Below are 16,401 nucleotides of genomic sequence, written 5' to 3' on the forward strand. Positions count from 1 at the left end.
TTTGATATACTCTTCGCCGCCACAAATGCACAACATCTTTATGCACGGGTTATGTTTTCTGATCTTTGTATGATAGAAGACGCTCATCTATCAGTCATGTGACAAGCTTGGAGCAAGTTTACAAGGAAAGCTCGAAAACTTTAGTCAACTCAAGTACTTCATAGCTAAGGATGATGTAATAGACTGTGACAGAGACAGTGTCTCTGTGAACTGATATTGCCTTAAGGATACATGTTACCTCATTATTACCCAACCTTCATGATAAAAGAGTTCCACTCATTCTCAATAACAAAAAGAATTAAAAGATCAAGTGAAATAGGGAATCTTTATTTTCATGGATTCAAGAATATATGGGATTGTGGAAATTTTGGGAATTTCAGGTTTATTTTTGAAAAACAAATCAATATCAAAGAGGTCATATTACTTTGTTCAGAAAAGACCAAAATAAATCTAACAATCGTTTTAACTTTTAATTGACATATTCCATTTAGGGAGTATGTGAATGGTTATGCTTGATTTTAAATGAAGTTTTTATCTTGATATATTTGATTGGTTGAATATTTGTTTTTTAATTTAAACTGAATTGTATAGATTATGACGTCATATGCTTGTGAGCTTAATGTAGATATCTTTCAGAGAAAACAAAATAATTTCAAACAAAAAACTAATGACGTACATTACAATCAATACCTACCCGTAAGAACAGATGTTACCTTGTAAACTGCAAAGACAAAATATCTGGCTTAATCAACTCATTCACCCCTTAAAGTTCATAATGAACTATCCCAGCCTTTGAATTAGGAGAGTTCAAAAGTGTTTACAGGGGTGAATGACATAGGATGACTAAAATTGACATGGGATTTTAGGTAGATCCTGACATATTAGATTAAAACTGTTTTTATCAACCGCAAAATCCTAGCTGACCATCTTAGATGAAATAAAACATGAAACAAATCTCAGGTAAAGCTGAAAATGTGTCAACATTTTGTGGTGGGATACACAATGGTCTTGTAGTTAGAAAATAAAATCTGAAAAGGATTGTATTGTCAATGTGGGTGTATTTTGTAAGGAGAACCTGTTCACCTCTTTATAACCTAGCTCAACTCCCCGAAGCCTGCTGTGGGATTTCTTTCATCTCGAGCTTTAGTGGGCGACACTTTTCACAGATACTACAGAGGGTGGATCATAGCTGTGCCACACTTTGGTCCACATTATACCACAACTATTATTATTCACACACACTACCACCGACTTCGGAGGCTTCTCAAAGGATTTCTCTATTGTTAAAAATACCCATAAAATTTTTTTTAGGACCATAACAAACACACTACCAGGTAGAATCACATGTGAGACCTCCTGAAAGATGAAGCCGTAATAAAATAACAAAAGGAGTTACAATTCTGTTCAGTGGTTAAGAATAAATGGACTTGACCATGAGGTATAGCAATTAAATTCAAAATGTTTGTACTGACGGATTTTACAGGTAAATAAATTAATCCAGGCTTCGTTAGCACAGGTGTTTTCTGTTAGATGTCAAAAATAGAATGTGAATTTCGTGAGGCAGTTCCCCGCTGGGTGGATCTGGTTAAGAATGTCACTTGTGTGTTTGCATGATTTAGAAAACCTTCAGGCCTGGAGTCACATTAAAAACATTGGCCTATAACTTAATGTCGTAAATCTTCTAAAATTATCCCTCCTGCACAAAAAAAATGTTGTTAAGTCATTCAACCCCAAAAACACAGTTAGGCTCTTCTAAAGCAAAGACTTGACCAGTCCATTATGAAATTTCAGGGGTGAAAAGTTAACAAAATCATTTATACTAGGAAAGTCACGTTTTAAAATATATTATTATTCAAAATTTTGTTTTGTTCAGTATTTTTCTGAAAAACACTGATTAGCAGAACATTTGTATACTAAGCCCAAACTATCAAAATTGTGAATTTTCCAAAATTATAAACGTCTTCCTTTTTTTCCAAAGTTTTGAGGTTTATGGATTTTTTAAGTAGATCAAATTTCGAGCTTGATTTAGAAATCAGAAATTCAGTTAGGCTCTTCTAAAGAAAAGACTTGACCAGTCATTATGAAATTTTCAGGGTTGAAAAGTTAACAAAATCATTTATACTAGGAAAGTCACATTTTAAAATAGACACTAGAACATTTGTATACTAAGCCCAAACTATCCAAATTGTTCCAAGGAATAAAGGCCAATACTTTGTTTTTAAACATTTTAAGATTATAGTGCAATTACTTATACTTACACATTAGAAGTCATTTTATTAATTATTTAAAACCTGCATTGATTTTATTTTGATATTGTAATCTGGAAAGAATGTGTAACGAACCACCATTTTGTTCATGACGATAAAAAAATAAAATAAAAATAACTATTTATTTAGCAACAGAAAGTTTTAAATGTTTTGAACTTTTAAAACTTTTCAAATGTATCATTGTTTCAAAATTTGAATATAATTTAGGATATTTATTGTGAAGAAAGAATGTTAATATTGAGTGTCGGCAATATTGAATGTCAATTAATATAGTGACACCAGGGAAGAGTTGTAACTGTACATTTCATTAACCTGTCAAATATATTTCTTGTCTCATTCAAATTTCATCAGCTCCTTAGCTTCTAAGCTATTAAAGTGGTTCATCCATTGGAGAATAAGAGCTCTCAGAGAATCAAATTCATTTGATATCAATTCATATATCAACTCTCAACATTTCAGTTAGATGTAATTTTGATGCACTCGATAAAAAGTAATATTTTCCCATAACAAAGCCATGCAGGTGTTGAATTAACGCTCTTTGAAATTACATCATAATTTTACGGCTTTTATGATATAATCATTCAGATGCATCAATCCTGTATAAAAATATAGATAGAGAATAAAAATATGAATTTTTAATATGAAATTACGAGATTTCACAAGGCTCTTTTACTGTTTCTCCATAACTTTGGCCACACCCAGGCTAAAATCCTCTGCGCGTTTTGATGAACAGATGTTGTATAGATTTCCAGCAAAGCTTTCGTGTGAAATAGATCTGAGGTACGATTTATAGGTGTTTTAGATCTTTGTCAGTATAACGTTTGGCATGATGGGTATACAGTACCCATCGAGGCCTGACCATCTTCAAATCTCTCTTCCATATGTCCAGCTTTCGCAGATAAACAAACCTAAACTCAAACATATAAGTCAAGCTGAGTCCACTGATAAAAGGATCGTACACAAATGATATTTTCCTGTAAAACAATTACATCTTTAGGGATCGATGTACTTTAAATGTTTGATGGTGCTCTGTTGATAGTAGTTTATCGCCTACATGACTCTACCTATTACGATGCTCTGTAAATGTGCTCTAAATTAATGTATTAGGAAAGGAAAGAGATGAATTCAAGCAATATGCCCAAGAACACGTACCACTCACTTCATACATGCAACACACTGCATACCACATGGGAGGCTGTCCTTATATGAGATAATGACCCTGGCTGTGAATAGGACGTATAATTTATTCAAGCAAACAAACAAACAAACAATATACCCACAAATCCAAAGATTCCATAGAAGTTATTTATGAGAGTCAAATTGTTTGGGGAAATTTGAATTTTAGCAGTATTGATTTTTCACAATTTGACTTTCAGGGTATATATGGAATAAGCCATTTTTCAATTTTTCCCACATCAAGTTTTTGCGATAAGAGCACCATCCCGTAAAAATCCTAAAAACATGATCCCAGCATAAATAACAGGCTAAACCATAGTATCTTTACAAGTTATAGTGTTTTTTGTGTCTCATTGTGATAGCTTATTTCTAATGTCTACATTAAGAGAGCAATCTCCCTGAAACGTACATCGTGCAGAAGAATTTTTAATTGTAACTCATTTACCCCTAAAATATCATAATGGACTGGTCTAGTCTTTGATATAGAAGAGCCTAAATATGTTTTCTGGGATGAATGAGTTAAAGGATTTTTTTTATGGAAGAACAGAACAATAGATAGTTAAAATGAAATATTTAGTTAATGATAGCGATCATTGTGTTTTCATGTCATTATTTACGAGTCACAAATCCATATAAAATGTTTAAAGTGTCTTGAACACTTCCAATTCAGCTGTAAGGAGCGAAGAAAGTTTGGAATTTCAAAATTCATAAATAAAACCAAAAGTTGAAATGATATGAAGTTTTTAACTCACTCATCCCTAAAATTCAATAATGGACTGGTCAAGTCTTTGATTCAGAAGAGCCTAAATTTGTCTTTTAGGGTAGATGAGTTGAAGGAGGGATGGAAATGCATTATTATACAGCATTCAACTTGAAAGAAAGGGATGGAATGAGTAATGTGGGACATCTTTGCAAATATGATACGTTAGCAAAAAAGACAAATATTACATATTTATAACTCTATCTTGTGTTTCCATCAGTTAGCAACAAAAGTTTTCTCTTCCCTATTTAAAATTTATTTCCATAATATTCACATAAAATAGAAAATAATGCAAATTTTATATTCTTGTATGAAATCTTAAACATCACATTCAATGTAATGAATTTTTACATAAAATTCTCGTTGAATAATACCGTAGAAATGAACATTGTTGAAATGGAAAGGTAAGAGTTATATCTCGCTGAAAAAGCAATAGAAGCTAGTTGTATATTTCATATAGAACAACTAGTGTAAACTACTGGTAGTGTTGTCTAAATAATCTTACCATGAGAGCACAGACCAGTTCATTTCTCAGCTTCTCTAGATATAGAAATCAGCATGGTTAGGGATTTATCAACAGTTGATACCTCAGATTTCAAACCAATTGAGCTTCCATAATAGCAATTAGAGCTGAATTAATCTACATTGTTCTCTTGTTCAATTGTAATCTTAGTTACTAATTGTTATAACTGGAAGTTTATCAAGGTAGCATACCCCCTTAAGTCAATTACATATAACGTTATTCTATTAATATAAACTAAAGCTTTCTCTAGTGCTGTATTGTAAATTTCATTGGTTTTATTAGTTTAACGTCTTATTAACAGCCAAAGTCATTTAAGGACATGACAGGTTTGTTGGTTGAGGAAAACCCGAGTACCCAGAGAAAAACCACCGACTAGTGGTCAGTACCTGGTAACTGCTCCATATGGGATTCAAACTCGTAACCCAGAGGTGGAAGGCTTGTGATAATATATTTCGAAGTCTTTATAAGCCACTCAGCTACCAAGGCCTCTTGAAGATTAAGGAAAGTGATAGATGATTTTATTGTCATTTACAACAAAACCTGTTCAGTATCGATGATAGCATCCTTTCAATGTTCAATTGTTACAAATTGTCGTTCTCATTGTGCTGGACGAAAATGGTCAGATGTGGCCCATTAATTAAATAACTGGTGATATTTCTATAAACGTTACTGTCATAATGAAAATTAATCCTTTCAGCACCAATAACAGTATTAAATAGGGTCATTTTTTACATCTGCCATTTTCTTGACCCAATCATCAACAAAGACGTATTCGACCTCCCTTTGTCCCCTATCTTAACACTTGTAAAAAAAGTTCCCATTGAAATGTCGCACATTAGAGAATGCTGCAATCTGATTGGTCATTTTTCATGTTCCTTGGTGATGTCTCTGAAACACATTTCAGTACGACTCGACAGCTGACAATGTCAATTAGTACTGGTTAATTAAAAGCTATGGCGTTTAGATATCTTCGTCTGGCACTCATCCTCAAGCTAATTATTGAATATAATACAAGATGGCAGCCCCTTCCTTGACGACCAGTATTATCATCAGACCCCTATTATCATTATGTTACTAAAACAACAAAAACTGTGATGAAACAAAAACAGTTCAGGATTCATATGGTTATAAGGACAAGCATGGAGGAGTGAAGTCAAAATCTTTACCATGGACATTTATATGCAACCTCTACTTTTCTTTATCCCCTCCCCCCCCCCTCCCCCCCCCCTACCCCCCTCTTCTTTTTCAACGGGCTTATACCTAGTTCATGTGTCACATGTCTATTTACAAACAAAACATGGTCCTACAAAGATCGAAACCTCCCTTCCCAATATTGGTATTACAACTGTATTTCTTTGAGATGGATCTCGTTCGAAGAAAACATAAAAAGATGACATTTAAAACTAATTTAAAATGGTATGTAATTAATTATTGTAAAACGATTAACTTTGCTAATTTTGTGATTAAAAGATTATCTTCGCTAATTAACGCCTAGATGTTATATATAATATTAAATGATGTGAGGTTTAAACACACTGTAAATATGTACTTTTAGGCCAAACATGGCCTGCTTTAGGGGGCACTATGGTCTCCTAGTATATTTAATGGATAAAATATTTTCAGCTCACAGGCACTCTCTTATCACAAGACAATACCATGAGACAATAGCGCCTTCTCAACAAACCATGGTACATACAGTCAAACCTGTCTGTAAAGACTACCCAAAGGGGCAGAGGGAAAATGATCGTTATACCCAGGTGGTCTTTATACACAGGTTAAATGATACTGTAATTTGTCATTCATTCCCTGGAAAAGTGGTCTTAATAAGCTGGTGGTCATTATACAGAGGTTGAATTTTGTTGAAATTTGTCATTCAGGACCCTAGAAAAAGTGGTTTTATTAACCAGGTGGTCTTTCTACAGAGGTGGTGTGTAAGGCAGGTTCTACTGTAGATCGTTTCTCTCAAGGTTCCTGTGTTTGCAAAGCTTTCTAATGATATTGAAAACAAATTGTTAGCTATTTTAGAGAACAAATCTTCGATATATTATCACTCACATTGAAATCTCATTTCAAAACCGACGGCAGCAATTTGAATTTAGATATCTTCAACAAAACCTATACAGTTTTATGAGCAAAATATTAATTGTAAATACTCGTTGGAAATCCTTTTCATTTATTTTTGCAGCTAAACAAAGGCACAAATAATTAGACTATGATGTATTCAATTTTTAATCACTCCAGGAGATTACATATTGACAATTGCTGTATATAACTTTTAACGATTTTATAATGGTATTTTGCTTTGTGGCATTACAGATTCAACAGTTAGATAATTAACTTTTCTCGAAACTTTGAAAATGAATTTCGAACAGAATTAAATTGAATTAGTCAGTAAGATAATGGGACATTAAAAGGTGATCTCTTCCGAAGCAAATTTGCTTTCTTCGGTTTGTGTAGCATGTCGTAACGAACACGATTACAATTGCAACAGCAATTATCTAATGGGAATTTTCAGCGTTTGTAAAAGTCACAATCACTTCGAAGGTGTCATCTATCAAAAAAAATCCTGTCGGTTTAAAGATTTTTTTAAAAACATGTTGAGCTCATTTTGGCTTAAACTTGCACCTAATAGCACCAACAAGTGCTTGACATTTTTGCCGTGATACACTATGGAATAGTTTTCACTACATGAGGCACTGTTTTCTCTTTCACTCTCGGTGTGATAGTCTAGGGATTAATTTCACAAGGCAAGGTGGTGGGTGTTTTTCCCTATGTTTTCTCATTGAGCGAGGACTTCTTCTCTTTGACGTATGCAAATGTTTGCCTTTACTGGAAGCAAATGGATTAAACATGTGGTTGGTTAAAAGTTGGTATAAATATTTGATAAATCTCTGATCTGAAGATTCCTAGGAGCATGAATGTTGTCGCGTCAAAATTGGAAAATTCCATCGTCTCTGAATTTAAGGAAGCAATGATCCAATTTTGCATTTATAATGAAAATTTGAGTCTCAGCCTAGCGGTGGAATGAAATTACAATTCCAAAAGGATCTCTATAATTAAGAGCAAACCCGTTTTATTTCCGACAAAAATTGTCTGCCCATGATTTTCATTTTGTAATAAGAGACAAAGAAGTGGAAGATCTAATAAAAGTAGCCAGCTCCACTTGATAAGGATTATTCCGGACACCTAACCAATCCATTTTAATAGGACTTCAGTTTTTACAGAATTTCAGACGATGTGGAATAATTTCTACTGACTGCGCCAGGCTATTTGTAACCATTTAACATTAATATGATTTCATTAGGTAGCATTTCTCGTAAATTCTCCAGCAGAATTTTCTTTCCCTAACACCAAGAAATCATTACGAAACCTCACCTGACTCTAATTTCCATTGGAATGATGGCAGACATCTCCTGGGTATATAAGAAGCGTGCCGTTTTATGCAAATGCTGTATGGCGGTACATCATGAGATTATACAGGCCCTAGGGGATTTTCATGCAGTTATACTTTCTAATCTTTGCATGATGCATCAATATTTATTATCAAATCAGGGCCCTATATTACTCATCACAAATATCACACTGGGGCATCACGGAGTCAAGTCGCTGGTGGGATACTGTAGAATTGGTCATCATTGGTAACGCCAATGGTAGAGCATAAAGTACAGTAGAGCATAAAATATGACATAGCATAAAGTATGGCATAGCATAAAGTATGGCATAGCATAAAGTATGGTTTATAAAGGGCATGAAGCACTGGTAGAGCATAAAGTACAGTAGAGCATAAAGTAAGAGTAAAATAAAGTACAGTAGAGCATAAAGTATGTAAGAGCATAAAGATTGGTGTAGCATAAAATTAAGTAGAGTGTAAAGTTTGGTGTTGCATAAAGTATTGAAGGGCACAAAATATGGTAGTGCATAAAGTACAATAGCATTAAGTTCAGTAGAGCATAAAGTTCAGTAGAGCATAAAGTTCAGTAGAGCATAAAGTTCAGTAGAGCATAAAGTACAATAGAGCATAAAGTAACTGTAAAACATAAAGTACAATAGAGCATAAAGTACAATAGAGCATAAAGTACAATAGAGCATAAAGTTCAGTAGAGCATAAAGTACAATAGAGCATTAAGTTCAGTAGAGCATAAAGTACAATAGAGCATAAAGTACAATAGAGCATAAAGTACAATAGAGCATAAAGTACAATAGAGCATAAAGTTCAGTAGAGCATAAAGTTCAGTAGAGCATAAAGTTCAGTAGAGCATAAAGTACAATAGAGCATAAAGTACGGTAGAGCATAAAGTACAATAGAGCATAAAGTTCAGTAGAGCATAAAGTTCAGTAGAGCATAAAGTTCAGTAGAACATAAAGTTCAGTAGAACATAAAGTACGGTAGAGCATAAAGTACAATAGAGCATAAAGTTCAGTAGAGCATAAAGTTCAGTAGAGCATAAAGTACAGTAGAGCATAAAGTTCAATAGAGCATAAAGTTCAGTAGAGCATAAAGTTCAGTAGAGCATAAAGTACAGTAGAGCATAAAGTACAGTATAGCATAAAGTTCAGCAGAGCATAACGTACAATAGAGCATAAAGTTCAGTAGAGCATAAAGTACAGTAGAGCATGAACTGTAAGGGCCCCCTTGGCAAATGTAGCTCATAAAATATGATGGAGCATAATGTACAGTAAAGCATAAATGGCCAGTGTTCAGTCATCCTGGGTTCAAATCCCATTTGGCTGCTATATTTTTTAATCTCCTGTTGCAATTTTGTAAAAAAAAATGTGCCAGCTTCACAGTCTAACCTACCTTAGCAACCACCTCTGTATAGAGACCACCTGCGTAATAAAACCACTTTGTCACCTGGGTCTCAAATAACTAATATCATCACAATTTATTCTGTGTATAAAGACAATCTGGTTATAACGACCTTTTTTTATTTGTACCTTTGGTGGTCTTTATAGACAGGTTTGACTGTATAGAACTGAAACTTTTGGTATATTTTGTTTGTTTATTGTGACCTGGATCTATTTGTTGTCCAACCACAAAAAACATCTCAAACTGCGAAAGAAAGTACACGCAACAAACAATTTGTGCTAATTACTCTATTAGAGAAAATAATGGGAGCTTCGGGAACAGTTTGGTAGAACTACCTCAAAGTAACAACTGACATTGAATCACCACTCTCAAGGGACGTAAACTGTAATAAAATCGTAATGTTTCAGTCATTGTGGCGGCCATATTAAAAAACATTTCTTCCATTGTAATGATATGACCAATATAACTATGGCACGCTGGAAAGTGATGCAAACATCATCCCCACCCCACACTAGTTCCAATAGATCCGAGACCATAGGTCCAGCGCAGCAGGGAAAATTGTCTCTAGGCATGCAATCTAATTGATAAACTGTCATACCCATATTGATGCAATGGAACGCTCCATATCAAACACCTGAGCAGTTCATTGCATCTACGACGGGGAGAAGAGTGTGATCAAAGCAAAACTATTCCATGACAAAACAGAATTTTTAAGAAAGTAATATCGGAGAATATTTTACTTTGCACTTCAAAATGTCTGGAGGCCAACATGCCATTTGGACTAAGTTCATATCCGAATAGCCAAGATAGACGATAATCCTTTTCATATTTAAATTCCGCATATTGTATATCTTATATGTTACTGTATTTAAAAGTTAAATGAGTACTTGGATGATTGTATCATGATTTTGTCTCCTAACTCACGATTTCATATGCAGTGTGGTCGGGAGACGTTGTTCCCCGCGGAGAAACATTGAGTCTGTAAACGTTATCAAAATAGGTTAGGTGAAACACTTCATGCTAATGCTTTTAAGTCGTGGATGTTCTGTTGTAAATTAGGTTTTAATTCAGCGCATCATCACCATGGAATCAACAATAAACGAGAGGTAGATTGTGCCGTCTGCTCATACGCATAATCAATTAAATGATAACCAATTTTATCATGAGTTACACACGTTTAATCTAATAGAGTGCTACACTTCGTGCTGAACTTGATTGAAAATATTGAATTATATAACTTTATTACTGCAGTTCTATAGGAATTCATCTACACAGGCTCGAGCCATATGTATCAAATTGATACTATTTCAGAACTTTCAATTATCTTTTTTAGTAACAAGAGGAGTTTCAGTATTTCTATACTTGAATTTAACTTGAATTTAACTCATTCACCCCTGAAATTCCATAATGGCCTGGTCTAATCTTTGATTTAGAAGAGTCTAAATGTGTCATCAGGGATGAATGAGTTGATTATTAATATACATGGTCAGTCCAATAAAACAGCTAAATCTAGATTATTTTATATACATTTGTGAACAGATTTTGTAAGGCATTTCTGGTAATTAAATGAAGTTGTAAGGTAGTAATTCTGATAGATGAAATCAGAGTATTCAGAGAATAAATCAGCAACCTACAGTTAGTACCTCACAACTGCTTTACCACACAATATAGATGTAAAAAAAAAAATGAGTGGTAGAATGAGAACTACTTATCAATTTACAAAGTCCGGTAAAAGATTTTGATTTTACGGGAAAAAAAAATCATACTTTGTATTATACAATATGGAGTTTTGTATATTTTCATGGTACATTTAGGCAGTTGATGTACTCATCAGATTTGTAGAACTTGTAGAATTCTTCTGTAGCTATTGTTTGTCAATTTTCATTAAATATAATTTCCTTCTCATTTTATTTTTCGACAGGTTGTGAATCCATATCAGCAGTAATTGGATGACCTCTTGACCTTCTCTTGGGAGAACATCTCAATGTAACAGGAGACGAGCCCATCACTGAGACAAAAGGCGTGGCATCAGCGCTGCCACTGGGGATATGGAAAGATAATCCAGAAAATTAACACCGTGGCAAAAGAAACGGCATCATCAACAAATACGGAGAAAGCCTCGGGACATGTCATTTGTCCGATACAGAGACTACGACCACATTAAGTGGTAGTATCTCTTTGACCACAGAGAGTTGTCACCTTTGTCGTGGCAGCGGTGACAATGCTAATTTATTCGGCTCTCTTAGCTGTCGAATAGTATTGACTGTTGTTTGTGGCAGCGCATGTGACGGTGTGAATGAAGGGCGAAGGGGATCAAGGACTCAGCCACATGGGAGGGTAAACAGCAGAGACACTCACCATTCATTGTCCACATGTTCCACAACACTAGCACAAGTTCTGAGTCAACATACCATATAGCAGAGAGCTGAATTGGAACCTAAGTCAACATCGCAAGAGCAAGGAAGAATCTATATACTAAACAGAACCTGTGTCAATAAAGATACCTGCAGGAGAGAGTCTTATTTCTGAATGTCACTGGTCTAGCCGGCTTCCATTGTCAACAAGCCCTCCTGTTTAATTCAAAAGCACTGAGAAGCTAATTATACAGTGGAGATTTTATTTTTACATGTTTGATGTCTATAGAGAATAGCTAGCCAGTCACTACACATTGTGAGGGAAAGTGCCAGTAGCAAGCACACAACACAGAAGGAAAATTATCGGAGAATTTTTTCATGGAAACACTCCCGAGTGGCAACAGCTTGTAATCTCAGAACATGCTACTCAAGTGAACACAACTCCGGAGAGAGCACACGGGAATAAAACCACGGAAATCCAATAGCTCTCCGAGAATCAGAATCGCTGGCAGCGCAGCAGGTTTACATGGCCAAAGCGTAATGAAGACACAGGTGTTTCTCTATGACGTGTCAAATGAAATGATTTTTTTTCTGAGCTCATACAGGTAAATCTATACTTATAGTGTTGCTGGAGATAGTCTCAGCTACAGTGTGTTGTGTTTATCGTTAACCCTCACGCTGCACTCGAGGAAATCATAAGGTTTTCCATAACGCATGGAGTAGATTATCAGGAAAGCTTGGAATATGTGTGGTTATGGCATCTATGAAAAACATTAAAGGAGAACCCGGTATTTTTATTGTGTGAATTGGAATTTCATTCTACATCTGGATGCGATAGTGAAATCCATCTCAGCGGCCAATGTCAAAATCTAAAAACGCTTTCAACACTAAATGTCAATTCCATTTGTGTAGGATGTACGGAAATAAAATACCAATAGCATGCTGGTCTGGTTTGGTTAGCGAAACCATGGCAACGACATATGCTGGATCTACAAGGATCATCTCAAAAGTGTGAACGAATCTATAGTACAACCAAAATGATATTTTCAGTGAGGAAAAAAAAAGAAGTGACTTAATTAACCCTTTATATATAAATATTTAATAGATTTCTCAGAAAACAAAACTGCACTTTTCTCAATTAATTTAATACAAGACATTATTAAATTAATTCAACAAAAATGAATTTCACACGCATGCATAAACGAAAGACATTGCTACTTACAATGACGTTTTTCCTTTTAAGCTTTGTGTTGACCTTGAACCTTATGGTCAACCAACTACAAGGGTCGGACAATGTTGACCACAAGAGGTCAGTCCAGGCCGAGTTTTTGATGGATTCTGATTTATTAGGAGGAAATTATATCATCGCAAGAAGTCAGCGGCAGCCCAAAGCCGCAATTGAGAAAATTCACAGTGATGCAGACAGCGGCCAAATTGTGATTGGTAAAAGCAAAACGGGAGGCATCAAAATCAATGGAAATTATCAAAGTGTGAATTCACATGAGATTTTTACGGGGAGGTTGACGGATAAAAAGTATAATTTTCTCCGAGCAAATGATGTGGCACTTAAAGTGCAAGTCGAAAGTGCTCCTTACCACAAAAATATAGGTCATGTGACCAACAGAAAAGAGGAAGACGATGACTATAATGAATACGAGGAGGATATAGAAAAAGTAGTGATAGAGGAAACGGAAGAGGAAGATGACGATGAAAATGAGGATTATGACGAAATAGATGATAAGAAAGTTGAAACAAATTTATTTAAAGTGAGTAATGAAATTTTGAAATCCAATAACAAATTAAGCGGATTTACCAGGCCCCCTTTACAATACAAGGAAGTGCCGGATAGGGAAAATATTGTGTTTAGACGTCAAGGTCATTTGAAGGACAATTCCGAACCGGAGTTGAGACTTTCCGACATAACCGAGGATGGAATTTACTGGTCGCCCATTGTGGAAAATCTTGTTCCAAAAGGTAAGTTATTATTTGATTTTAGTGATCAATAGATCAATTTCTTGGCTCATAAACATGATGCCTAGAGATACAAAATATTATATAGATTGTGTTTTCGTTACATGCCAGCAATCATAGCTAGCTTGCATTGACTCAAAACATTTCAGTCTGAAACAGTGAATTTGCTCTTTGAATATTGCATGAGATTTTCTAACTGTGGTGCTTCGATTATCATGTATTCTGTTCTATAATTGATGAGAGTGCTGTATGAAATACGTCTCTGTCATAAAGAAATGACACAGTTATGTTGGAAACATGAATGCTGCAATTTAATCTGCCTTAGAATTTGAGCAATACAGAATGAACAGATCAATCAAATATTGTGTTTCAGTCTTGGTAGGGATTTGTCAAATAGCAACAAAGATTGAATTAACTTTTGTTTACACAATCTAAAACATGATTAAAAAAAAATCACTTAAAGATTAAAAACATTTGATCTGATGATTAAAGAAACAAATTCACTTTAAAATTAAATAATCAGTTTCGATGATAAATTTCTCTGCTCACATGAATATTTCAAAGAAATGATTTTTTTAAAAGAAAATAAGACTAAATCAAAAAGAAGTATCCAAATTATAGAAATAATACACATATATCAAATTCCCAAATGTTATATCCAAAAAGAATTGAACACACATCAAACTTCTCAAATGAATCTTTTGGCTATATTAGCTCTGCAACTAATACTGCTTAGCAACTTGCGGTGGGAGATGGATATGAAACTAGAAAACGATCTGTCATATAAAAACACCATTCTCCAACTCATACATCAGCCCGTCAACTGGATCGTTCTTCAATCTGTCGGTAGATGACTGAACTATTCTGCCAGTTTCAGCTACACGACCATTCTGGTTTAAATTAATGACGGAATTATCTTGGGAAAGATTCCTATTCTGGGCCACAAAGAAATCTGACGTGTCTAAACAAAATCAGGCTGAAAAAATTGAACGGTTTTAGATTAGTCTTAAGAAATGCATCAATCTTGTCATTTTATTGGGAATTAGGAGAATTAGAAAATAGAATTATTGACCTATTTTGTCCTTAATCAGGCCAAGTTGACCTAGATTACTCCACAAACAGGGAAAAAAACTCATTGGAATAAGATATCTTTGAGAGATCCTATCCTTGAGAGCTACAATGTTTGAAAGAGCCTCCATCCTTATACTTAATCGACCATGGCAGTTAATTATTATATATTTAAAACAAATTAAAAGATCAACCTATTTAATGTAAAATTTTCTGTGACAAAATGCCATACTAAATAAGTAATAATCATTATACTAGTTGTGATGATCTTGTAACCATGGTTACTAAATTTATGTCCATAGCTTTATACACATCCTGTTGTATATTTCATCAAATTTATTTCATTTCTGAGGAATCGCTTTCATCTTCTGAAAAATCTATCATAATTAATTGTCCCCGCGGAGCATGCAGTTTATGCGCAGCTTTTGATTTCATTTTAAGCATTGATGATTGTTCATAAAGAAAGAACTGCCAATAAACTGAATTACATTAAATGGCACAGAAATTTTTTTATGATCAAGTTATGTGAGTTTTGGCCATATGTGATCTAAAGCTTCTGTTAATAGTTTTCACTTCAAAACAAATATTTACTTTGTTTTAAATATCAATTAATGATTGGCTAGCTTTGATCTTGGAATCGACATGGATCGCAATTCTCAAATGTTTTCCCTGGGGAAATTTTTTTTTAAAATTGTATCGATCATCTTTATGCATGAATACATGCAGGCTAATAATTAACTCTAGTCTTGTAAATGTTAATATTCAATGGAGAATGGTCAGCATGCAGGAAACTTTAAAATCTATTCTTGTAAATGTTTGTCTTCGTAAGGTGTAAAATCTAAACACATGCACACCCTATAGACATTATATTTTGTGGTATTTATTCTTTTTATTTCTTCCAAATGCGAAGATTCTATAAACACAAAAATTTGTGCAAATAGCGGATGAATATGTTATAGAAGTTTCTATCATATTTTTCAACAACTATGCTGTCATACATTTGGCAAACTTCTGAGACTTTTTTGTTTTACGATAATAATGCATTTATGTAAATTTGTATCTCCAGAAATGTAACAATTGTTTGAAATCTACATTACTGAACAAATTCAGGCTCTATAGAAAGTTGAATACCATATCAAATATGAAAATGCAATTGTTTGAAATCTACATTACTGAACAAATTCAGGCTCTATAGAAAGTTGAATACCATATCAAATATGAAAACACAATTGTTTGAAATCTACATTACTAAACAAATTCAGGCTCTATAGAAAGTTAATGAGTATCATTAAATGCAAGGTCACATTTGTAATTCGCCCAAAGTCATCAGCAGAGCTAGGGTACTCTATAAAAAATTTTATTTTAAATACTTAAATGTGATGCACACACAGGTGAACTAGTAATTCTATTATGTTGTTATACCCAGAGGGAAGAATTCTAATTCAAATTTATATTTTTCGTGCCGATTCGTAATC

At 34.2% G+C, this 16,401-nt stretch overlaps 1 protein-coding gene across 4 annotated transcripts in view; it reads left to right on the forward strand.

The window, feature by feature from the left end:
- The window catches only part of LOC138330355 (uncharacterized), a 77,388-nt gene that overhangs the window by 50,245 nt on the left and 10,742 nt on the right, over nucleotides 1-16,401 (forward strand). For all 4 annotated transcript variants that reach the window (XM_069277925.1, XM_069277924.1, XM_069277928.1 and 1 more), the window contains one exon: nucleotides 11,455-13,861. In XM_069277925.1, the coding sequence (XP_069134026.1) occupies nucleotides 13,066-13,861 (796 nt within the window). In that variant the 5' untranslated portion in view covers nucleotides 11,455-13,065. The remainder of the gene's footprint in view (nucleotides 1-11,454; nucleotides 13,862-16,401) is intronic.

This window comes from Argopecten irradians, chromosome 8, assembly GCF_041381155.1.
Source record: "Argopecten irradians isolate NY chromosome 8, Ai_NY, whole genome shotgun sequence".
Taxonomy (NCBI): Eukaryota; Metazoa; Mollusca; class Bivalvia; order Pectinida; family Pectinidae; genus Argopecten; species Argopecten irradians.